Here is a 27,089-nt window from a genome sequence, read left to right as displayed (position 1 = left end):
CTGGTAGAGAGTAGAGTGATGTCCTCCTCACCCTCCTCATCCGATTCCATCCCCCCATGCACGTGGCAGATTGCATCATAGACCCCCGCAAAAGTTCTACCAATACCGCCTGAAAAATGGCTCAGTGACCGAGCAGGTATGTGGGAAATTGTAAATAGTCAACAGATATGCACGTGTTTTTTTTTTTTTTTAATACGTAAGTGAAATATAAGATACTGTATAAGTTACATCTAGTAAGTGTTATGAAATATGTGTCTTATAATAAGTTTTACAAGTTCATTGCAATAAATTACTGTTTATGGTTAATTGTGAAACAGTGATCGGAAGTACCCTTGATATAAAAGGTATCAGCACCCCTTCAGTGTGAGACATCATGATACACGGACTATGATTTACGGGAAAAGACACAGTTATGTCGCTCTGTATCCTTCACTTGTAGTGTCATAAATGGCTTTGTGTCATAAAATACTTTGTGGTTCTTTTGTGGTTGAGTTGTAGTTGAGTTATATATATATTTTAGACTTGTGGTCGAGCGGCTTTTATATCTTGTAGTAGCTTCCCATTTGTCATGTAGTGACAGGAGAGGTAAAGAATAGTATGGGACTATTTTTATTTGTCTTGGAAATATTGACAAGTCTCTCACACAAAGCGGAATATAGAGTCTCGCTCCCTCTCTCTCTCTCTCTGTCTCTCGAGTTGCTAAGGCCTTCTCCCCTTCGACCTGCCTCTAGTATCACTTGTCCCCTTCTGAGCTCTCTTTCCTAAATTCTGGTGAAACAGGAGACGTATCACGTGTATTCCTCGTGGATGGAAAGTTTAAAGAAGCCTGTGTGTGAGTATGTGTGTATATGTGCGTGTGGTCACCAGGTCTTTGTTCACGAGAGGACTGCTGACAGCTAACTGCATCATCTCCTTACTGGCCGCTGTCGTCAGCTTTCCTCAGTGTAACTTGCAAACCTCATTTCCTTTTCCCAGGCTTGCAGAGGGCTGTCTATCTATTTATTTATCTATCTATATATCATGATTTGTAAATATAATATGTAGTCCTACATCCGCTCGGCCACGCGAAAATGGCGTACCATCGACAGTTAATAGTCCTAATATATTAATACATACTACATACACATTATAATGAACTTATAAGCTAATTAAGTGAAATACATAATATTGTAAAGTAACATAATTGTATGAATATTGTATACATATATTATTCATAGTAAATAGTGATTATTCAGTAATATTACATTTTAAACAAGTTGTATACATATTTGAATAAATGCATTAAAGTAAATTATTTAACTGTAATACAGTATGTACTTGGGTTATTATAGTGAAATGCATACATGCAAGAATAAAAATAGTTTAAAATTAAGATTATTGTAAGAGTTATTAATATTTCATTTAAAGATAATGGTATTGGTCTGCCATATATGGGTCATTTGTTTCTTTGTATATATATATATATATATATATATATATATATATATATATATATATATATATATATATATATATATATATATATATATATATATATATATAATCAATACTATATACAAAATATATACACTTCATTCAGGGTGGTTAACTGTGATGTTAACTCTCCCCCCACTAAATAATGACTCCAAATTAGCAATTCTTGCATGCATTCTGTGCATTGCGAACAGCAGTACTGCAACTACAATGCAGACGATTATAAAGACAGTAGGTGCTGGGCTATACACATAATATGGGTTGAACATACTCAAATTCAAATCTTCCCAGGGCTTCATTGTTTCATTGATCAGCTGCATAGTTTCAAACTTAGGTGAAGTCAGCTTAATACTTGTGCTCATGTTTAAGTTCATATTAGGCAGTGGGTGGAAATGTTTGTGTGTATGGTTGAGAATGGCATAGTGATTGATGGTGGATAAAGTAGACATGGCTGGTGTAAATACCGCACAGTAGTCTGGTGCTATGTATAATCCTGATGCTGATGTATGAGATGGTGGTATATCTGGACAGACTATGTAAACTGATGTGTTATGAGGGAAATAAAAAAAACTGTGAGTGTCCAATGCATTGATGGTGTACAAGTTTATCTGGAGCAAAAGTGAAGTTGCAGTGATAATGAATATTGTTATTGCTGATGATAGCCATTTCACAAGGGACCGTATCAGTAGGCTGAAACGTGAAAATGTACGCAGGACAAAGATGAACAGCATGTAAGGATGTGCGGCACTTTCGTTCAATCGTTGACTCACTCGCGAAGGTGACAGTATCCCGTCTCTTGGAGACCATGATGGGTTCGGTGTCTGTGTTGATGTTGATGATGACCAAAGTGTTGTTATTTTTATAGGGGAAAGGGTGTATTTGGTATACTGTGAACAGGTCTTCAGTGATGAATGGTACATGAACTACCACTGATGTTGGTGTTAGTGTTGCTTCTAAATACGGGTAATATTGCATAAATTCCCTACTGCGGAACAATGGCTTCAATTTATGTTTATGTATGCCTTGACTAACTATCTGACGTAGCTCATGAACTGGGAGTAAGTCATTTGTGATCTTGCCATCACCAGCATTCGAAATTCCTTGCATAAGTGCCCTGAAACGATCTCTAGTGTTCTCTAATTGTAGTAGAATCGTGTTAATATGTTCTGTGATGATGGAGAAGTGCTGGAAAAGAGTAACGTTTCCCTCTAATTCATTTATTTTATCTACACTCTCGAGAGCTACGTTTTCTGCTTGTTTCAGATTTTTCACAATTGTCTTCATTGCTGAGTTCTGTCCTGTGATGAATTTATCTTCGTATGTTAGTACCTGAGCTATCTTATTAAATTTGTTGTTTATTTCTTTAAGGTCATCCTCTGTAGCCAATCCAAAGATGTTCCCAAGAACTGCGCCGCCCAGATCGAACAAACCGCGCTTTTGGCGAGTACGTGTGATGTTGTTCCTGTCGCTCAGTACCTCCGTTCCATAAGATGGGAGATCTTGGATCATGACGAGCATAGTTGACTTCGCCTGTTCTAGTTTCCATTTCGCTAACTTCACCATTTCATTCACTTCCTTGGTGTTATGTGCTTGTGAAACATAATTCCCTATCTTGAAGTCCAGAGTTCGCATCGGCGTCGCAAGTCTTTCTAGATAAGTAGGTAAGTCATACAAGTAATCTAGACTTATTTCAGTACTCATGACGTCCTTAACGATTGTAGTCGTGGCCGTTGGAGCTATGAGGCATCCTTGTCGTACTATATGCTTGGGGTCTAGGTGCGCATATGCTCTTACTATGTAGAGGAGAATCCATAGCATAAGTCCCTTCATCGTAACCTACCGAAAAAAAAAAAATCTATTAATTTCCTATAAAGCTGTGGTTGATGATAGTGATGATGTGCGTTACGGTTGACTGTTATTTCATTTATAGAAGGAGTTTAAATCGATATTTAATTCTCGTAAATGATGTACTGTAGATTTTATTGGAATAGTTGCACCTACAGTATGTTCGATTGTTTGGTATATGACCTTAATTTCTTTTTGTAATCATTGTTGTGTTCATGCTTGGTTTCTTGAGGTACGTTCACCTGTTCGGTTGTATCCGAGGCTGAATAATTATGTGATAATTCCCTTGAAACTCGTTTTAAGTGGTCAATATGAACTTGTTTCTCCTCGCCACTTGAAAGTAACTTAATTAAAACTTTGTTTGCTTTTATGTTAATTACTCTGTATGGGCCCTCAAATTTTGGGGATAATTTATTGTCTTTCGTATGAATGACTCCGTAAACAATGTCTCCTAAGCTGATAGGTGAATCTTTTGCCTTCTTGTTAAATGCCTCCGTCATTTCTTCCTTGGACATCGTTAATTGTTTTTTGACTCTTTTGTGAATGTCCTGGAATTCACGTAAACGGAGTTTAGAGTAATCATCGTAATTGTATATAGGCATGCTGTCACCTTCTAGGAGCTCATATGGTAATTTTTTATCTGTGCCATATATAATGAAATGTGGTGTGTCACCAATGGATTTATTTATAGACCCATTAACTGAGGCCTCTACTCTGGGAATCCAATCATCCCAGCTTGCATAATTTTCACTGAGAATGTGTCGTAGCACATCTAATACCTTTTTATTTTGTCTCTCTACCAACCCATTCGATGCTGGGTGATAGGCCAAAACGTTAACCTTTTTGATGTTGTATTGTTTACATATTTCTTGTAAGATCTCAGAATTAAATTCTCCTCCATTATCACTTATTAATACCTTTGGGATAGTAAAGCGACATATTACATTATCTGTTATTGCCTTTGCTACGGTCTCTGCTGTCTTATCTTTAATTGGAGCTAAAATGACATAACGGGAAAAATGATCCGTTGCTACGAATAAGTATAGGTTATTATTGTATGATAATGGCATCTTGAGTAAATCAACAGCGACAACGTCCCATGGTTGATGTGGTACTGGGTAATTACCCATCGGTGCAGGTGTGATTGGGTATCCTTTGTGTTTCACACATGATTCGCATCTGTCTATATGATTGTTTATATCTTTTCGTAATGAAGGCCAGTAATATAATAGATGGGCTTGGTTGAATGTCTTATCCTTTCCAGGATGTCCTGCATGTGGGCTCTCGTGTATCAATCGTAATACTTGGGGTATCACGTCATTAGGTACTACCAACTGGTTAGTATTTCTTTGGCGTTTTGGTTGTTTAGAGTTAATTTTGTATAATGTATTATTGACCATTGTGAATTGTTCAAGTGGGACATGAAGTTTGGGTAATTGTATGTCATCTCCACTTTCTAACTTGTATATTACCTTTTTTCCATATTGGGTCAAGTCTTTGTGCCTTTGCGATATCCTCGTGGTTTGGGATATTTCCTTTGAGATCTAACGCCGCGACCTGAATTGTGTTCGGGTTCCTAGATAATGCGTCAGCTACTATGTTCATTTTACCTTGTATATAATGAATTTGTACATTGTAGTTTTCAACTGTACAATTCCATCTTGCTCTCCTCCCAGAAAGGAGTTTTTCTTTAAACATACCCACCAGTGGTTTATGGTCGGTGAATAAGTGGATTTCGTAACCATATACCAAATCTCGAAACTTTTGTAATGCAAAAACCACTGCAAGTGCCTCTAAGTCTGTAGTGCAATAATTTTTCTCCGCACCTCTTGTTTGTCTGCTGGCAAATGCAATCGGTTGATTCTTTCCTCTTTTATCTTCCTGCATCAGTACAGCCCCTAATCCTTTAACTGATGCGTCTGTACAAATAAGAAATGATTTCGTGTAATCCGGATATGCTAAACAAGGTGCATTTGTTAGTTTAATTTTTAGATTGTTAAATGCCCTTTTTTGTTCTTCTTCCCATTGGAATACAGCATCTTGTTTGAGTAGTTGGAATAGAGGGAAGGCTATATGAGAGAACTGTGGTACGAATGACCTATAGTACCCAGCCAGACCTAAAAATTGTCTAACTTCGTCAGTCGTAGTGGGTTCAGGAAAATCTCTCACTGCCTGTATTTTGTCATCAGTGGTGTGAATACCATCAAAACTTAATTTGTGGCCTAAGAAATTTATTTCCTTAAAGCAAAATTTGCATTTAGAAAGTTTAATTTTTAATCCAGCATCACTAAGCTTTTGTAAGAGTAAGTCTAATTTCCTGAGATGATCCTTAATATTCTTCGTTGCGATAATAATATCAAGATAAACAAATATTCCTTGTCCTAAAATTCCGGACAATACGTAATTCATAAGACGCTGGAATGTGCCTGGGGCTGTCCTCAGTCCCATTGGCATTCTTGTATATTGATAATGGCCTCTGTTTGTTGAAAAGGCAGTGTATTTACGTGACTCCTGAGATACCGGAATCTGATAGTATCCGTTTAGGAGATCGATGGTCGAGAATATATTATTCTCAGGACCAATATTCTGTAGAACATCGCTTAGCAATGGCATGGGAAATCTGTCTGGTATTGTGTGATTATTTAGTTTACGGTAATCTACTACCGCACGCATTTCTCCATTTCGTTTGGGCACAAAGAAAAGGGGGGCGTTCCACGGGGAAACTGAAGGCTCAATAATTCCAAGCTTTATCATTTCATCGACATACTGATTTGCAAGTGTACGTTGGGAGTGTGGTATGCGGTAAGCTGGTACGAAAATTGGTGGTGTTTCTGGGTGCACATTAATCATGTGATTAATCAAGTTAGTACACCCTAATTGTTCTCCGGGCAATGCTACGGTGTCCCTGTGTGTTTCCAGCAGGGTTAACAAATCAATTTCTTCGTCAAATTCACCTGAGTGAATTAAATTCTCTTTTATTCTTTCTCTATCCGTAGATTTTATCTCACTTGTTACTCCACCAATATTTATTTCCTTCACAGGGGCGAAACATTTTTCAATATTAAATTTTCAACTGAACTTCCCCATTCATGTGATTAATAATGAATATCTGAGTTAGCCCTTCGTCGTTCGTATGACATAATGCGTTTTCTACTGACAATCCCTTTACTTTACATAATTCTTCTAAGACAAGAACAGTACTATTCCGTAATTTGCTCTTTATGGTAACCTTCATGTATGAATTAGGTGGTATAACTAAATCATTAGTGAGATGGGCTGGAAAAATTGATAAATCAGTACTGTTATCTGGGTCACTAATTCTGGAGGATGGGGTTGGTGGTGCAAGTGGATCTACAGTATACACTCATCTGTTTGTGTATGTTTGTTTAAGCCTTTAATATTACCAATTCTTTTTGGCTCTCTTCTACCAATCGGTGAGGGCTCTGAAGTTATTTCCTCTATGAATTCATTATCAAAGTCTATTCCATTCATCTGTGGGAGTATAGTTATGTTCTCAGTTCTCATGGATCTTAAGCCCAGTAACATAAGAGCTTTAATTGCTAAGTTTTCAACGATATAGAAAAATGCAGAGAATGGTCTTGTAGTTTCTGTGAAACTACCTTTCACTGTAATCTCTTGCCCATCTACTGTGTATAAATCTAAATCAGCTTCATCCAGAAAAGTTACTTTCTTTTTATTTTTAAGAATTCTATTTAGTTCTTCATGTGTTACTAAGTTCACTGGAGAGCCTGTATCTAAAAATAAGGAAACGTTTTGATCCTCACATACAGCTGGTATCAAGATACACTCATTTCCCAACATGCCTCCTATGTGAAGTTTAGCCTTGTTCTTCTTTACATTTGTTCGTTTTTTGTCATGACTTGGTCTTCCCCCGATTTGAACATAGGCACAATTTTTTCTACTGTTTTGCAATCACTAGTCCAGTGCCCTTGGTATCTATGCTGCCTACAGTAAGGACCAAATCCTTGTCTCTTTTGTTTGTCCTCTTTTGCCTTGATAAAGCATTCATACCTTGTGTGTCCTGGTTTTGCACAATAATGACATAGAATGGACCTATCCCTTGACTGTGACCTACGAGGTGATTTCCCATAAGAAGTGTTGTTTATGGCGCGAGACCTGCTCGGGCTGCGCGAAAACTTATGAAACTGCCTGTAGGAAGGTGTGTGGGAACGATTTCTAGGCGTCTTTGTTTGTTTTGGCTGCCTCATTTCTGGTCGCGATCGATTTTGTTCTCTGTTTGGGGTCGGTGTAGATGTTTTCACAGCTGATACTGTCTCAGGTACCCTCATTCTACCAGAATGTGCATGTGTGTCGACCACACCTGCTTTACTGCACTGCATCTCTACCTCGTTCATTAAGTCTACCAAGCACATTCCTGGGGTGTACGCGATCGTCTTGGCGATCTTAAGGGTCCTATCAGGTAATTTACACAAGGCAGCTACAAAACCAATGATGTCCACGACGAGGTCTGGGGACATCTTTCCATCATCCGTTATCCAATTAGAATTCTCCAGAGTAGCTAATAGAGTTCTCTTGATTGTGGAGACATCAGCAGTTATTTCACTGAGCACATGGTTTGTAGTGTGCTCCCTTACAAGATCTACAATTTTATGTAATTCTGGAATTATACCTGGCAAGAACCTCATACCTCCAGAAAATTTCTTCAGAAATTCAGTTTTAAATTCATCATATGTCCTAGCACGATGTAGCTTATCGGAGCGCAATAAATTGTTTGCTGGACATCTTTCCTGGCTTATGCAAGATGAAAAAATAGCAATTTTCTCTTGTTTATCTAGTATGTGGTGAATGATGAACATTTGTTCGCACTGACTGACTAATGAAATGACATCAATGCGATCTTTGTCTGTGCCAGAGAATTTTGGGGCAGTCTTATCCTCGTGATACACAAACACGTGAGGTTTGGTTTTTAGATCAGCGGTATTTGTTTCTTGATCCATTTTTAATGATTGCCCTGTTAATTCAACTTGTACGTGTTTATCGTTGTGTGAGGGAATGGTGGAATATGTATGACCGGACCGGTGAACCCTGTTAAGTATATTGGCATACGTATGCAAGGCAGCTGCAAAGTCCACACTCTCTATGTCTGAAGGGGCTTCCCACTCATCATCTGAAACTCCCGTATTTGTTTCTTTATCTTTAGCGTCTGGTGAGGTTTGTACAAGGGGTGGGCTGTCTCTTAATTGTGAGTCTGATGTTGTGGCAATTTGTGTGTCATCTGGTATTAACGTGGGTGGTGGCGAAAATATTCCTGTCATTAAGATATGGTGTTATGAAATACGCCTCTTGTTTATTTATGTCCTAGCAAACTAGATGAGTAAATAAGTTGAATATAGCTACTTTTAGCACTGAGAAGAAATGAGCAAGTATAATTTTACCCACTTGATACAGATCGTAGAGGTGTGTCGATACAAAAGTCGATCTCGGAAGAAAAATACAGGTTTGATTGAAGATCTCTTGATAATTCTAGTGGTGTGTTGATGGACGATATTACTCAGGAAATTCCATGGCCTGGTATTTGTAGTGGTTAACGGCTGTCCCAGGCAAACCTCAGCATAGAACGTCGAATTTCCAACTTAACTGTGAAAATAAATGAGTATGAGTAGGAGCTATGGGAATAATGAGTAATGAGTAGTGGGTGAGAAGTGCCTGGTGTCAGTCACACGTTGCTTGGCATGGCAGACTCGCGTTGTGATGTCATCTCAGCACATGGTGACGTCGGCTTCCCACACTGGTAGCTGTGGTGAGTGAATGAGTAGCGATGAGTAACTTGAGTGAAGACGGGTGAGTAAGACGAGTTGTGAATATGGACTTGGTGTTTTGCAGCGTGTCTTGACCTCTGGGTCAGCAGGCGGGAGGGAGTGGTGGTGGCTTGTGTGCTTGTTGCTTCGGTGTTTCCTCTTCTTTATTTGTTTTGTTTTATATTCTTCTTGTTGCTGCTTGAAGTTACGTGAAGATTATAGAGTTGTTTCGTAGACTTGTAGACTATTTGCATTGTAGGCTGTATTTTGTAGGGATTCCTTGTAGACTGAAGCTAATCTTGTAGAGTCTCGGTTGCTTTTGTAGAAATTTGCTTTTAATTCGGAGACGATGTCCATAGATTCGCTGGTTCGGCGTAGAAATTGTAAGATCGCATCAAGGAGTTGTGTGATCTCTTGACCTCTGCATCAGCATGATGATCTGGGAGACGGAGGGGGCTGGTTGGAGAGAAGTGTCAGGAGCTGGTTGTGTTGTTGGTTGAGAGAGAGATATTCTTGTTTTCAATCTTGATATTTTGTAGGAATTTAATGTTGATTCGTAGACGAGGTTCGTATACGTTCGCTGCTACCAAATGTCATAAATGGCTTTGTGTCATAAAATACTTTGTGGTTCTTTTGTGGTTGAGTTGTAGTTGAGTTATATATATATTTTAGACTTGTGGTCGAGCGGCTTTTATATCTTGTAGTAGCTTCCCATTTGTCATGTAGTGACAGGAGAGGTAAAGAATAGTATGGGACTATTTTTATTTGTCTTGGAAATATTGACAAGTCTCTCACACAAAGCGGAATATAGAGTCTCGCTCCCTCTCTCTCTCTCTCTGTCTCTCGAGTTGCTAAGGCCTTCTCCCCTTCGACCTGCCTCTAGTATCACTTGTCCCCTTCTGAGCTCTCTTTCCTAAATTCTGGTGAAACAGGAGACGTATCACGTGTATTCCTCGTGGATGGAAAGTTTAAAGAAGCCTGTGTGTGAGTATGTGTGTATATGTGCGTGTGGTCACCAGGTCTTTGTTCACGAGAGGACTGCTGACAGCTAACTGCATCATCTCCTTACTGGCCGCTGTCGTCAGCTTTCCTCAGTGTAACTTGCAAACCTCATTTCCTTTTCCCAGGCTCGCAGAGGGCTGTGTATCTATCTATTTATCTATCTATATATCATGATTTGTAAATATAATATGTAGTCCTACAGTAGTGTTATCTTATATCTTTCAGATTTATGGCTGGATTCGTTATAGCAGCATTGTACTAAATAGCAACTCAACCATATTTGCGAATTACAGTAAATAGGCATGCCAACACTACCAACTGAACCAGAGACGAAGCATTTCACATCTTATCCGACCCCAGGGTGCTGATGCTTTTTTTGTCGAGGGTACCTTGAGGAACCCTATCTGGTACAATGAAAGCTGGTACCACATGTGCATGAAAGAGAAAGAAAATGACATGGTTGGCTGTAACAAAAATTTTTCCCTTGTTACTCAGAAAATAATTGTGAATATGAGATCATAAGCGTATTTGTGATGAGAAGTACAAAAAATGTTAGTTGTGTGTAACTTTAATAATATTGCCATGATGCCCCTGATTAGCACAAATTAGTCACAATTTTTGTAGAAGTAGTTACTGCATACTCAACCATACTGCGTGAAACAGCCAGAGCACTTAATTCTCAAAGTACAATTACCTGGCATCGTGATGTCAAGTGCAAAATATGTACTGTATTAGAGGGAATTATTATAACTGATGCAAGAAGTGATTACAGAAAATTCAAAGAGCTATTATATGTCCACACACCTACAGGGCATAGTGGCACTATGAAACCGGCAGAAAACCCTATGGAGAGCCACATGAATAGGTGATGACCCATCCTTACGACGGTGAGTATGGAAGAGCCAAAGAATGAGTGAAAAATTCTGAGAGGCTGGGCAGTGTTACAATCACCACTCCGGTCGGCACTGCCAACGCTAGCCAGCGAGTCCAAGGTCACTGGCAGTGGTGCACACCCGGATTAGCCCACCAAAGCACGGAAAACCAGTCATCTTTAACTTATACTTATTCATCGACAGGACCACCTGAAGATGTGGGGATACTTTCATTTGAAAAAGGAAGAGTTGATGAGTCTTATTATCTTAAATTTTTTCTCTAGCTATTATAGTTTGGTATATATTACGGTTTGAAGAAAGGGTATTTTTACCGAAATCATGGAAATCCCCCTGTAGGGAGGAGTGGGCGATGTTGGAAAACCCTCGGTGGGTAGGGGTTCATAATTTGGATGCTTGGTTGTGAAGAAAGTTTGACTTAGTGAGATTTATTAGTGTTTTTGCATAGTTTCTCGCAATTATATATTGACTGAGCAATTCAGATGTTTCTGATTTTAATAAGAGTTATATGCTAAGGACTTCTGGATCACTGCTCTAGCGCAACTGCTGTCAAACTATTTTTTAGTGGGCCTGGTCTTCTAGTGAACTGTTGACTGGGAATGAACAAATCCATACAAGCTTGTAATAAGACATTATTACGGGACTGGGTAGAATTGATGTCACTGAAGAAGAAAGACCGCCATGGAATATCAGCAAGATACTATCTAAATCCATTCCAATCTGCCCTTTCAAAGTGCCATCTGGTCACTCTGACAAGTTCAGAATGGGGAGGTTTGAGGGAACTGACTATTGAGGCTTTGACGAGATTGTGGTCAGAGAATCCTAATGGTGACAGTACTTCTATCTTTTATTGATCTGGATTATCAGGAATAGGACTAAGAGATATGTGTTATGGTCAGGATGATATGGTATTCTGGTTGGTTGTTTGACCAATTCTGTGAGATTAAACGATTCTGCAAATAGCTCACATTCAAGACCAGTATCATTAGGCCCTGCAGAATGCAATAACCATTCTGCATTATGGACATTAAAATCACCCAAAATGGTAATTTCTGTGGCAAGGGTAAGAGTAAGGTTAGTCAACTGTGTGGATATGGAGTCAAATACACTGCATTCTGAAGAAGAACTGGGGGAGTGATAAACTATAACGAAATATTTGGTAATATTTAGATAATTTAATTTATATGGTGAATAATCAAATTAGCTGAATTGAACTTCAAAACAGTGCCAACTTCAAGTTCGGATATGATGTAACGAAAGGTGCCATCCTTCTTATGAACGTTTGTGAGGCGGCGGTAACCACGAAAAACACAATGAGGATATATTAGTAGACGATGAAATTTAGGTTTCTGTGAGGAACAGGGCTAGAGAAGATATTGATGGAAGGAAAAAGTGAACGGAATTCAGATTGGTACTAAGACCACGGATTTTAGTGAAATTTTAGCTCCCCCCCCCCCCGTGGCATGAGGGACAATCTGGCAGCACTGTGAGGTGGTGCTACCACTCTGTGGCCAGGCTGCATTAGGAAAAATTCTGCCACCGTATTCTCTGTGTGTCATAAAAGGCGACTAAAAAGGACGGGGTGTGAGGGCTTTGGACCTTCTAAGTATTTTTAGTTCCAAAAATGGTCAGGGGATAGAAAGGGAAGGGGGATTGTGGGTATTTGTGAATGCATATGGGCTTGTTGGTGAAAGAAATGAAGAAGAGAGGGAATCCTTGTGGAATGATGTTGATGAGTGTCTTCAGAGTTTTGGAGTAATTGGGAATGTGGTAATGATGGGAAATGGGAATGCGAGAGTGGGAAATGTATTGTAGCAGTTGAAGATGTCGTTGGTATGCATGGTGTGCCTGGAAGAACTGATAATGAGGAAAGAATGATATAGATGTGTGGTGAGCAAGAGATGGTGGTTGGAAATATCATCTTTGATAAGAGAATATAAATATACATTGGTGGGACAGGAGGGTGGCAGGGTTGTTGATAGGGCACTAATGGACTGTGTGGTTGTGTCCAGGAATGTAAGAGTAAGATTGTTTGACGTGAGAGTTTCGAGAGGGGAGGGTGGAGGTATGCCTGACCACTACCTGATGGAGGGAAAGTTGAGAGTAGGTATGAGGTGGGTGAAAACTAGGAGACCTGGGTGTGGCAGGGAGGTTTTGAAAGTGAGTGAGTTGGACAAATGAGAGAGGATGATAGAGTATCAGAAGCTGAAAGATTAGTGGAACGTAGTGAATGATCAGCAAATGGCGGAGTGGGGAGGAATGACAGTTGTTTAAGAATGCTGTGGTTGGTTATGAAGAAGAGGTGTGTGGTGTGAGACAAGTGGGTGGTGGTGTAAGTAAGAGAAGTAAATGGTGGTGCAAGAAAGTAAGTATGGTTGTAGGTGAGAAAAGACGTCCACATGAACTGTGGCTGCAGTTTAAGGATGAGAAGTCATATGAGATGTATAAGGAAAGGAGGAATAGGGCGAGAAGGGCAGCATGTGATGCTAAAGTGGCAGCAGATGAGAGGTGGGGTAGGCGTTTGACTGAAAATTTTCAGCAGAATAAGAAAATGTTATGGAAGGAGGTGAAGAGGATGTAAAGGGGAGAATTTGGGAAGGACACGCGAGTAAAAGCAGAGGTAGGAATTGTGTTAATTAAGATGGATGCAGTAAGGAAGAGATAGGCAGAGCATTTTGAAAGAGGCAGAGACTGTGGCAGATGGAAGGGAGCAAGGAATAGATGTCTTGGGTGAGCTGAATGATTCTTTGATTATGATGAAGGAAGTGCAGGAGGCAGTTAAGGAGATGGAAGCAGGGATAGCTGCAGGTATGGATGGGTGTGCTGTGGAATGTTTGAAAGGTGGTGGAGCGACTATTGTTGAGTGGTTAAAAAGTTTGCTTAATGTGTGTTTGGTGAGTGGTATGGTTCTGATTGACTGGACAAGTGCATGTGTGGATCTGTTGTATAAAGGTAAGAGTGATAAGTATGAATGTACTAGTTTTAGGGGTATAAGTCTTTTTGAGTGCTGTAGGTAAGATATATGGTAGAGTGTTGATTAAGAGAGTTACAGTCGGTAAATAAGGAGAGATTTTAGGAGAGGGAGGGGATACGTGGATCAGGTGTTTGCTGTAGGACAGGTGTGTGAAAAGCACTTGGCGAAATGTAAGGATGTGTTTTGGACGTTCATGGATTTAGAGAAATCGTATGATAGAGTTGATGGGGGGGCGTTGTAGACTTTTTTGAGATTATATGGGTTAGGTGATAAGTTGTTAAAAGGAGAGAAAAGTTTTTATGTAAATGACAAGGAGTTGGAAATACAGTGAGTAATTGGTTTACTGTGAAAGTGGGGCTGCAGCAGGGATATGTAATCTCGCCTTGGTTGTTTAATATTTACATGGATGGTGTTTTAAGGGAGATGAACGCGAGAGTGTTAGGTAAAGGTCTGAGTCGAGTGAATGCTGATGGTAAAGAGTGGAATCTGAGTCAGCTGTTGTTTGCGGATGATTGCACTGGTAGAAGATTCAGGAGAGAGATTGATACAGCTGGTAGATGAGTTTGGAAGGGTGTGGGAAAAGAGGAAATTGAGAGTGAATGAGAATAAGAGTAAAATGATGAAGTGTCTGAGGTTGGTAGGAGGTAGGAGCATGACTATAGTTTTGAATGGTGAGTTGCTTGAGGAGATAGTGTTTTAAGTACAGTATTTAAGGTTAGATGTTGCTGTGCATGGAAGAATAGGTGTAGGGGTGAAGTTTAGAATGAATAAAGTAGGAAAGGTGCTAGGAGGAATGAAAAGTCTTTAGATGTCATTCATTTACAATGGATGTTAAAAGAAGGCTGTATGAGGGAGTAGTGGTACCTACTGTGCTATATAGGGTTGAAACATGGCATATGGGAATAGCAGAGAGGAAGTGATTGAATGTAATGGAGATGTGGTGTCTGGAAAGTATGTGTGGAGTGGCGTGAATGGATGAAGTGAGAAATTATGAAATGCGAAGCAGAACGGAACTGGAGTTATGCAAGAAATGGTCTGATCGAGTTGAGTAGAGTGTGTTGCGGTGGTCTGGGCATTTGGAATGAAAGGATGGAGAGCGATTGGTGAAAAAGATAACTGGATCTGATGTGAGAGGTGTAAGGCTGAGAGGAAGACCATGAACAGCATAGATGGTCAGGATGAAGCGAGTGTTAGATGCAAAAGAGATGTCGGTAGAACAAGGAAGAGTGGCTGCACGTGATAGGGATGAATAGAGAGAAATTGCGGATGGTTAAGTGGAGGCACGGCCCAGACGGGATGTTCTCCCACGTCTGGTCTGATCAGCTGATTGGGTCAAGTGCTGGGAAGGGGATAGGTCCACTATGATGTGGCAAAGGTAAACCAGCTCTGCTCTTGGGCCCTGCTGCTGGATTGCACTGTGCAGTTGCCTTTCGTGTAATGTGGTGAAGTGATGAGCAGTTCCTTCTCCCTTAATAGGCTAAGATTCTCGTAAATGTGTGTGTGTGTGTGTGTGTGTGTGTGTGTGTGTGTGTAATTCACCGGGTCGGTCAGGATCACTTGATGGTTGTGATCATCAGCTTTTACCCTCCCGGAAGGGAGCTGAGACCTCATATAGTCCGATCTAAGGGCAAGGCTGTGACCTTCACACGCGCACACACCCGTCCCCTTGCTCAAGGGGGACAGTAACCACCCACTTCGTCAGTGAAACTTTTCGCAACCTGAGCGAGGCACGAACTCCCGTCCACCAGTTGGCAAGCGGGAACGTTACCACTGCACCAGCAAGCGGTGTGTGTGTGTGTGTGTGTGTATGAGTATTTTGGTGAGTGTTTCCTCCTGTCTTGGCTACCCCCCAGTAGAATAGCCTTGGTATATAGATAGTTTTTTTTTTTTTTATGTGACTGATTCTGGGCAAAGGCTTCAGTGCCCATATCTTGGAGGCAGTAGCCCATCCCATGGCCGAGTAGTCCTCCTACACCTCTACATGTCACCACTTCGGCGCTAACACCCACCGTCCATATTAAATACATGCTAGGGCTGTCTCATACAGGACTGGTGTACTGGTATTAGTGGGGGTACTTTTATGACATTTCGGTGGGTCATCTGGTAGATCAAGAAAGTCTGCTTTTTACCAAATTCAAATCCTTTTACTGTTCCATGCCCCAGCCGGGATTTGAACCGGGGTCCATCAGGACAGCAGGCCGCCTCTCTACCGATTCAGGCACCGCCAAACCTGTGCTTCTCAACTGATGAGCAAGAACTGCGTTTGGAGCAACTACTGTCAGTACAGTTGCTTGATTGCGACCAGGAGGACCCTGTGCCGCCAGCCATACCTTTCCGTTGGTGGCAATCCCGAGATACCACCGAATTTGCAGATAATAATGCAGCAGCCGATTCTAAGAGTGGATTGAAATAGGTGTGATATCTAATGTGCATGTAGCGTGCTGTAGACAGTTTATGAAAACACTGGAAATGTTCAGGAAAGGGAGAGGGTCAGGAAGGGGTCCTGAGGGCTTTTGAAACGGGAGCTCCAGCTCTCCCTATCACCAGCTTGCCATCCATCTCGGGAGCACTGCCCTGTTCGACTGGTACTACAGTCTACTCTTCTGGCCTGTGTACTCATGGGCTAACTTGCTTGGCCAGTTGTGGGAACCATGGTGGTTAGGCACCACCCCACTCTCTGGATCTTCGCTGCAGATCTCGGGGTGCTGTTGGTTTGTGGTGGAACTCCTGGCCATTGACTGATGGCCCAACATTGTGTTGGGAGACTCAGTTCTCCCACATGGTGTTGCCATCCATTCTTGGGTAGGGCAGGGAGTGCATACTCAGAGCTTGATCCCTGTCTGGGTCATTGGCCGGGCCTCTAGACTCCGGGTTCCCTCCACAAGATCCTTTCTTTTTCAATGGTCGCAATGAGCCTTATCTTTACCACATATGGTTATGAAAACTGTCTCCAGTTCTCCCTTCTCCGATCCTCCTGATGTTTTGAACCCGATGATGACCCATGGGTCTCTTCTTGATACTTGTCTGGCTGTTTCTACTGTTTCCCAACCTCTTCTAACCACTGCAGTTTCATGCCACTTCCACCTCGGAGTCCCTTGTATCAACATCTCAGTCCACGTGTTCATATTCTATGGTAACTTTTGAGCCTTATATGCCTCCAACCCCTCCATCATTTACTTATCCTGTTTCTTCATATTCCTTGTCCCGTCCTCATACTTCTTCCTTTCTTACTATTCAAGTCTTAACCACCTCTGTTTTCGGACCCCAGACCTGGTCTCCATAATTTAACATCACCTCACGAATGGATGAGCTCTCGCTTCACCACTCTCTCTGTGTGTGACCCAGTGGCTATCGTCTTTTTTCCATGCTTAATGCAACCTGAGCAGAAAAAATTAAGGCTTTAGTTGGTCCTTCCGATAATCCAAATGAATTATCTCCAAATGCAGTTAAATTCATCCACATGTATTGTCCATTTTCCCCTCTTTGTTGTTGTTTCATAATCCAAATTTTGCTGACTGCTCTGAGGATATTCGACTCATTCTTTCCTAGCAATGCCACCCAGCTGTTGCTGTTCAGTTTTATACCATCCCTCTCCATGGACACTGCCAACAACCACCTAACATTACCAAAATTGTATTCGAGTCTCGTGATCTTAACTCCTGTCATCATCAGGGACACAGTCCTCTCTGTTAAAATATATATATATATATATATATATATATATATATATATATATATATATATATATATATATATATATATATATATATATATTCTTCCCTCTCGCCAGTGCAATTCTTGCTGGCCTTTTGGCCATGCAACCAAATACTTCAGATCACAGGCTGTCTGCCCCAGCTGGTCACAAGTAGGACATTTATCATCCACATGTACACTGACCCTCCAGTCCTGCCCAAACCGTGGGAGTTGTCATACAGCCTCCTACAGAAAGGGCCGTGTTTACATCTTTAAGCCGAAGTGTCACACATCTGTTGGAAAAGCAGTATACCTTAGGGAAACCTATCGCCAAGTGTATCGCTTTGGTCAATCCCCTGGTGTCTCATGCATGTGTGGCCCGACCTATATCACACCCTCCAGCTCTTCCAGTGCCTCCACTTCCGTACCTATCTCCATTTTTTTTTCTTTTTTTTTGCTGCCTTTCACTGACTCCCTCCTTCGTCTTCCTCTTTTCCCACTCTTGTTATATCCGCTTCCTCTTCCCCACGTCCTTCCCATTCAGTATGCTCCCAGTCTTTTCATCCCTCTCCTTCTTCATCCAGTGCTAGGAAACGTAAACGTGCAATTGTGTCATCTCATATTCCTGGTCTGCCACCCTCTCCCCCTACTGCCCAGCCTATCCTGTCCTCCCTCCCCCCCCCCTAATACAACAGTGCCATAATGCTGTACCACCAGTTACCCCTCAACCTTTGTCTTCTACGGAAGCAGAGTCCCTGCAAAGTATCCTCAACTACCTTGACCATACATCTTTCTTTCCTATCCTTTTCACTGGGGAAATACACCATGTCACATTACAGTTCAGACAAGTCAACGATATTCAAAGATAGTTCATCTGTGGCACTGACACGTTATTCCATCCTTTGACATTCCCCTGTAATGAAGTAACACTAACAAAATGGTTTGACAGATGTTTTGATCACATAATAATTGACGAGGCACTAAGAACATTGACAATGAAAATAAAAGAATGGATAGTGTGTACTGTGTCAATTTCCAGCTGGTACAATTTCAAACATTATACAGACTGTCAGTTTGGTGTTCATTTCTTCCAATCTCATAACGTATGTCAATCATTTCTCTTAGGTTGGTCAAACAGATATAATACTGTTTCACTCGATATGTGTTCTGTCATTCAGTTATGGGGTATGTCATATGGGTATGTAACTATGTCTCAACAAGTACTTGAAAAGGTGTACATCCTCCATACCATTCTACAATCCCTCCTACTCCCACTCCTACTACCTATCCTCCCTTTCCCCCTCCCTTTCCTTCTAACCCGATTCTCCTCCTTCCCCCTCTTCTGTTTCTCTCTCTTACTCTCTCCAGCCACCCGCATTCTCTATGGTAACTGCACCCTCCCCATCTTCCCCGATCACTTCTGTACTTGATTTAGTCATGCCTCCTGGATACTTTTTCCCTCATCACCATAAACAGTCTCTGCACTGTTACCAGACTCGGTACTTTTCTGTGTCATGGCGCTTCGGAGGAATGTCAGTAACTTCATTACCCATCATATTGACCTTCATATTCTTATTTCCTCACATACTCCTCTTCCTCTGTCCCTTCAAGAAGTCTTTCTTACCGTACATTCTCTGTTCCTGTTCGTGATTGTACTTTTATTAGATATCCTTTTTCTTGTGGCACTGCACTCCTTATCCGCAGTTGTGTTTCCTTTCATTCCCCCCCCTTTCTCTCTCTCTCTCTCTCTCTCTCTCTCTCTCTCTCTCTCTCTCTCTTCTCCTGTCCCTCATATTTTTGCTTGTGCCTTTCTCTGTTAATGGATCGCTGTTGGCTGTCTCTGTTTCACTTCTGTCCTTCCTGAATTTCCAAACTTTGGCGGCATTCCCTATGGGGTGACTCTGAGATAACCATTAGAGGACGCTTATGAGAATAGTTTGAGATCTTTTCATCAGTAACACTGGCTACTCTACCCACTTTGATCTCTGTACTCATTCCCTCTCTTGCTGGGATGTGTCTTTGTTGTCCTTCGATTTTTCTAAATTTTCATTGGTCATTATGAGAAGACACTCTCTTTAATGATCAATTCTCCATCTAACTCTCTCTTGCCTCATACTGTCCTCTTCCTCGTCCCCATCCCCTCCCGCTTGGCAGTACTCTGTTGCTGACTGAGAGATTTTTTCTTCCCTCACAGTGCCCCCTTTTCCTTCTTTCCCCTTTTCTTCTCCACAAAATATATTGTCCCGCTTCTCTGTCCAGGTTTTAAGTGTTGTGCTCACCACAATTTCCCGTGATACACGTCTGTCCAATCCTTGGTGGATTACTTGCTGTACGTGAGCCCTCTGTGTGAAACATGTCGCCCTGGAGAGTTTTCTTCGTAAACAGGCCACACTTTCGAATTCATGGCGTCCTCATATTTCGCCATGCTTTTGCTGCCTTCTGTCGTACCATGCATCAGACACAACGTTCTAGTTGAAGGAACTATGTTTCTTCTCTTTCTGAAAATGCACCTCCTGTTGCCGTAGTTTGGTCCCAACTCTGTAAGATATCAGTTAAACGTATCCCATGCCAAGCTCTGGTACATAACATCGATGGCCGGTCCATGACTAATTCTTCCTTCGCTGCAGATGCTTTGGATAAGTATTTTAGTCTTATTATTGAGGGGTCTCATATCTCAAAAGAATTTGATCCCCTTAAATCAGGTTTTGAATCTGTACTAATCTCTTTTACTTTTTTAGCTGAATGGGTTCTTCTTTCTGCACTTAAATCCTGTAAAAATACAAGTGAAGGACTTGATGGTGTTCATCATACTAAGTTAAAACATCTGTCCCCACAAGTCCTCTATAAATTTTGAACTGAAGGTTTCCTTGCTCTTGATCAGAGTATAGTAATTATCCTCCCGTTTCGTAAACCTGGTAAACCTGGTCACCATCCTCTGACTAAGTTGTTTATGTAAACTTCTTGTACGGATGGACAGTAATCGACTCGCATGGCACCTTGAAATCCGTTGTCTTCATTTCCTCTTAGTTTGGGTATTGACAAGCACACAGCACCTTAGATCCTTTCCCTAGATTTGAATGCTTTATCCGTTTTCTTTTTTCTCACTGCCAGTTGGTCATTGCTGTCTTTTTTATTTAGGAAATGCCTACAATACTGTATGGAGATATGATATTCTTCGTTATCCTCTGTTCTGCATGGTAACATTGGTATTTTTCTTCAAAATTTTCTTTCCCTCTGAAACTTTCATGTCCATCTAAGAGTCGTCCTTTCCGCACCTTTCCCCAGCTCCGTGTTTCAGCCACTCTGTTTGTTAGATGATTTGGTATGTAAGCTGCAGATTCAGACCTGCCTAGTTGGCAATGCCTTCTTTAGAGTGCCATTGATACTGCCTCAACTTGGAACTAGTATTCACTGTTTTCGTTTTTCTACTTCCCCGTCCTGTGCAATAATCTTTACTCGCTCACAAACAATACCTCATCCTTCTCTTTACCTAATAACATCCCTCTTCCCTGCCACTCCTCTACCACTTTTCTGGGCCCCATCTTTGACTCCCGATTAAATTTAAATGTGCATATCTTTTCTCTCAAGTCCTTTTCTGTTCATCTTCGTTTGCCGCAAAATGCTATCTCATCTCTCATGGGGTGCTTATCGCATCACATTTCTTAGTCATCCTCTGTCCTTATTCTTTCTAAACTCTATTATGGTTGCCACGTCTGTTCTTCTGCCTCCACTCACACTCTTTCAAAGCCAGATTCTGTTCATCATACTGGTCTTCGTTTAGCTATTATTGCTTTTCAGTCAACTCCAGCTGCAAGTCTTGGTATTAAATTAGGGATTCCCTCCCTCTCTTACAATCGTTCTCTTCACACTATTTGGTCCTATGCACGTCTCTTTCAGTGTCCTACAAATAAGATACCCCATTCCCCCAGCCTCTCCAACGTTCTTTTCACTCGGTCTCCAAGCACCTTCCTACTTTCTTCCCTTCAGACCCCCTTCCCCATCCTTCCCCAGTCGATTGATTTATCTTTTCCTCCTGTTCTTCCACTTCGTCCAGTGTCCTTTCCACGTTGTCTTCTGTCTCCTGCTCTCGTCTGCACTTCTTTTCTCCCTTGGTCTAAGGCTCTTCTTTCCCCAAATATTCTTTGCTCCCTTTTTCTCAGACACAGATCTTGTCACTTCTGTCACGTGAATCTTTAGTGACGGCTCCAAATTTTGTCATGTTGTCTGGTTTGCTGTTGTGTTCTCTGACTCCTCCTTCCAAAGTACACTTCCTTCCATTACAGGTATTCTCACTGCAGAGCAACATGGTATTCTTCTTGCTCTGAAGTCTCTTCCTTGGTTCTCTTCTTCCACCTTTGTTATCATTTCCGATTCTGCCAATGCTCTCACTTCCTTACACACCAGCTCTTCTTCGCCTCCTCTGATCACCCAAATGCAGGAGTGGCTGTTCCTTCTTTCTGTTTGAAAAAAGTCGCTCTCTTCTGCAGGGTTCTCATCCCTATTAGGATTATAGGTAATGAACAACCTGACTCGCTGGTAATTTCTGTCACTCTCTCCTCTAGCTCCTGAGTCTGCCCAATTCCTGCACTTGATTGTTTTTCACTTCTGACCCATCTCTTTCGTGAATGCTTGTAATCCTCGTGGAACCTGCAGGTTACCAAATAATCTTATAGTGTAAAACCCTTAATACTTCTTTGGAACACATTAACCCACCCCAATCATCTTCGCTTGGGAGAAACCCGCCTCATTCAAGGTCATTTATTGAGCCATGACCCTCAGCCTCTCTGTTCACCCTGAAATTACCGTATGACTAGCGGTCATTTTTTCAAGATTGTTCGTCAACATTCCCCCAGCCTCTCGGCTTTCCCCATTCTTTCCTCACTACGTCGGTTCCCACAGCTTCATGATTTCTTAGGCGATTCTCCCACTGTTCCTATTTCCAATATTATCACTTTTCTCACTGCTATTTCCTTCGCTTCCTTCTGCCTTTGTGCCATTATGGCCATATTATGGCTTGCTGCCACTGGTTCATTATACCTTCCTTCCTACCCTAGATACATATTGTGACTATCAACCCATGAATTTTCAATCTAGGCCCGACGCGAGTGGCGCCAGGTGCCGGAATTCGAGCCCTGGGGCTATTGGACCGGCAGCTTCTTAGCTAGAAATGTGAATCACTTTGCTGTATTCTGGCAGAAACGGCCGGAAACTCTTCAGCATAAAATGTATGTGCATTATTAATTTAACGTGTCCTGTTGGTGAGTACTGTCTTGTGAATTATTAATCTAAGCAAAAAAATCGTAATACACATGTCCGTATTTAATATTTGGTTCTAGAAAACTGTTACATAAAGTACATTTGTGATGGAATATGTAAAACAAATGCACTGAACTGTACATTTATATGTTTTATACATCCTCAAACAATGTTAGCATTCCCCCCACCACAGAGAAGCCGTATTATACACCGGGTCAATTTTTTAGGCCTCTCTATACAGTCGGCAACTGTGCAAAGTTTGGGCGATTCCAGGTCTTACATCCATAGAACTAAAGCTGAGTGCGCCGATGAGTGTGGAATCCTATTTATGTTAAACATACGGCTGTTAGATGTGGTAAGGCATCATCCCACATTACAGGTAACAGTCAGCAACGATACAGAGGAGTCAGCCATGCTTCATTATCGTGAGCCCCAGAAATCATCGTATAACACTGGGGACTTTTCTCACATTCGCGCTCTTAGAATTAATAATACAGGCTTTAGAAGCCATTTTCTTTTTTTTTTTTTTAGAGAGAGAGAGAGAGAGAGAGAATAATGTGATCTCTCCAGTAGAATCAAGAAAAACAGAAACACAATATTATGTAACAACAAAATATAATGCTTGCAAAATAAAGAAGTGTTGCAGCTACCATTTTTTTTTTTTTTAGCACACTTGAAGAATGCACAGATCACATGAACGCAGGTTAATTAGGTCACGCATCGGATTCCGTCAGATAATTTAGTGGATGGATACCAAACGCTGAGGATGGCTAAGTCGATACCAATACATCCATACTCGGTAAACGGCTACAGCGATACAAATACATGCACGGAAGGCCAAAGCGATTCCGGCAGCGATACATGCATCGCCGATACCTTACTCTTATAATATTACATCTCTGAATTACCTAGTTTTACTTTGCAACTCCGATAACTTTAGTGTCAGTGAGGAAAATTAGCTCATGAAAGTATTTTATTTAGTATATATGCAAAACATACTTACCAGAATACGAGTAAATTTACAGCAGGGTAATGGCCAGCACTACCAAAACCTCCAGGCTTCTCTGGTTCATGTGACAGACATGGTAGTCGTAATCTTTATTCACGACTACAGTCGTGAAGAATTTCCTCCTTGTTTTCAGGACTTAGATAACTTTGTATCTTTAATTTCCTCGAAACGATCTGCAACTTGACGTCCACGTCCTTTAGTTTTTTTATCTCTTTCATTTTCTGCTTCATATGACTCCCGCAAAAGGTACAGACATTTGTACATTTAGTAACACGGCCAATCACTTAATTTCGTTAATGTCCATTAATTCATCAAAAATATAGGGAAGGAAATCAGCTAAGAAGAGTCACAATCTTGACACATTTTTTACACCAATAGAAGTTCCAATACAGCACAATGTGCAGCTGAGCTACTTGGCGCATCAACAGGCAAATGAAGCTTATTATTCTCAGGTCCAGCTTGGTCAGTTCGCATAAAATTTGAGAATGACATTAATATTCAGACCGAAATTTTTATCATCCTGCAGTATTATTTTGCATAAGACCGAGTGAGAGTATCACCATCAACTCGCCCAACGGAGTGGTACCTTCAGGTAACTCTACACTGAGTGACAAGCCAAAATCAAATAGTTCCCTGTAACGTTACGATAATATCCGATGTTGTTAGGTAATCATATAGCCAACAAAAGACACAGTTTAGCTCAGCAGGTTAACGTGCTTCAACCAGATTTGGAACGGAAAGGCTTAAGTCTTGTCTGAATTATTTTCTGAGATTATGGCACTCGGGTTTGAAACTGGCCAGTGTTAACTTCAGTGTCTTTACTAAATTGCATAGGGTTGTACCCCTTGGCTTCTGATGGGGTAATAAAGGAAGAACTGATTTATGGATGGATGAATGTAAGACCGAGAACTACTTCCATTAAAGTTTTACCTCCCTTCATTAACTTTTTTTTTTTTTTTTTTTTTTTCAGAGATGAATGAAACAACACTTTCTGTGACTTTTCGTGTTCTGCTGCTTGTGATAGTTGCTGGAGGACTACCGACTCTTAAAAGTAGGTTATTATGTGCCTATGACACTCGCTTTGCTATGGTACTTTGCTAAAAAACCGACATATCCTGGATACTGAAATGAATTCATGCCAGTGTTAGTAGACTTACTCTTTGAAAAAAAAAACTGATGTATTCGAGTCTGTAACAACGCTAGTAAATAGAGGTATTATAAACATGGTGACTATAGCTGTCACAGCAACTTCATAAAGGAGCAATACTAGTTTATACAGCTGTATACTTCATTTAAAACTTAATGACGCTTGAAAAAAAATAAAAATAAAAAAGCAGATTATTGTCGAAACTGCAAAGAAGTGCTCCTGTGTTTAACCGTATTTCCTTCTTTAATATAGATGAGAGTACCACAAGAGTGGAAACCGACGTTGTGAGGGCTGTATTAGAAGCCGCCTCACAACCTGATGATTTCATTACCGTAATAATGGAGACACGTTCCATGGTACGTAATCTGACTGTTATCATATTTTTTTTCATTTTACCACCTCCAAGAAGATGAAGTCCTTTACAGAAAATTCTGCCACCTCAAAGCCATTCTTTTCAGTTACAGGTAGCCCTTATGAGAAGTTAATGATGGCTCTATCAGAAAATTATATATCAAAAAATTACTTTCGGCTGCATTTTTTTGGACTGCATAAACCGTCCAATTGGCAGCATATGGAGAATAAGTGGAATAAGACATTATTGTCGTCGTTACAGTGATTAATACATACATCCATATAATGATACCTACTAACAGCTTAGTGATGTGACTGAGTTGGGCACGTCCTGGGGGCTGTCTGTGTTAGAGGTGGGTGGGGACGCCCAGGACGCAAACACGACGCAGGAACACATCTACTGGGTGGTCAGTCAGGCTCAAAGGGTAGGTCATAAATTCAGACACTTTTCTGAAAAAAATTATGAGCGGATGTATACCTTGTTTGCAACTGTTCGGCTTTACTTGATGTACTCTACTTTGCAACGTCTTCAGCAGCATCCATTGTATTCCCTATACCCTGGGGTCCTTCTTTAAAGACCTTATGACTATAAGGGTGACTACTGTAAGAGTAATTCATGACCGCTGAGACATTTGCCGGAGGGCAGAGGAAGGAGTTAAATATATGGTGAAAACTTGGCCAACAGCCAGTCTACTTTTCCCGAGTTTCTACTGGTCCCTCCTTTAAAACTCGACCAAGCCAGTCTTCTTTATATGATGGAAATTACCAGGAAAAAGAGACAATCTCAGTTAATCCAACTCTGCCAAAGACATTTCTGGAGACGAAGAAGAAAACACAGACACATCAGAACACACTAGTACTACACCTGAGCACAATCTCCAAGATACCGTACCATTCTTTTTTTGGATAAGGAACCCTCTCGCACTAACTTCTCACTGCAGGTATGTGATCAAAATAAACTACAGCTGTAGTAGGCACACACGAAACAGGCACGCCGATGGAACTGCTAAATTCTTTCTTCCTCACAAATCGTCTCAGGGACCAGTCATTTTCAGGTCATTGTATCATAGCAATGTTCTGGATACCAGGGGACAAGATTCATTTACTTCTCTCAGTGCACCACACTCCTGACTCGACCAAAGAGCTGCCATTGACACTTTTACGGACAACATTCTCAAAATGACCCAGGCTCGTTTCAGAGAGGTGCCTCGCATGTGCATTGAGACACTCTTTTCTTTGCTCCAAATTTTACCATCTATGTTCCTCAAACACTAAATTTGTTAACTGAAGCCATTAATTGTTGCTGTCTCTCATCTTACCCATTAAACTAGAAGAGAATCAATTTTATGCACCTCCCTAAAATGGTAAGATCACTCAGATAATCTTATATTTCCAGCTGCGGCAGGTATCTAGGTCAGTGACTGTGGTGGTAGTGAGTGACGACCCAAACTTCCTCATTGCCATCGCCGAGTGGTCCTTGGAAAATCGACTCTTTGTGTGGTCAACAAGCCTTCTAGTCCTCACCCACGTGCAGTTCTTTCATCTCCAGGACCTCCGTCATACTCTTGCCATGACCAATTCCATGCTACTCCACTTTAAAGATCCACCAAATACAATGTTAGAAAAAGCCATGAAAGTATTTCTTCTGTGCTATTGCAGCTTATATTTT

The 27,089-nt window shown here is 41.1% G+C and overlaps 1 protein-coding gene across 1 annotated transcript in view; it reads left to right on the top strand.

Moving 5' to 3' along the window:
* The window catches only part of LOC145399703 (putative glutamate receptor), a 127,014-nt gene that overhangs the window by 52,737 nt on the left and 47,188 nt on the right, over window positions 1-27,089 (top strand). The window contains exons 2-3 of the mRNA XM_080272250.1: window positions 25,723-25,845; window positions 26,817-27,037. Coding sequence (XP_080128376.1) covers window positions 25,723-25,845; window positions 26,817-27,037 — 344 coding nt within the window. The remainder of the gene's footprint in view (window positions 1-25,722; window positions 25,846-26,816; window positions 27,038-27,089) is intronic.

The sequence above is a fragment of the Coenobita brevimanus genome, chromosome 50, assembly GCF_032717465.1.
Source record: "Coenobita brevimanus isolate Jiangsu-jjx chromosome 50, ASM3271746v2, whole genome shotgun sequence".
In the NCBI taxonomy this organism is placed as follows: domain Eukaryota; kingdom Metazoa; phylum Arthropoda; class Malacostraca; order Decapoda; family Coenobitidae; genus Coenobita; species Coenobita brevimanus.
Note: the sequence above shows the minus strand (reverse complement) of the source record. Positions and strands in the feature narration are given on the sequence as shown.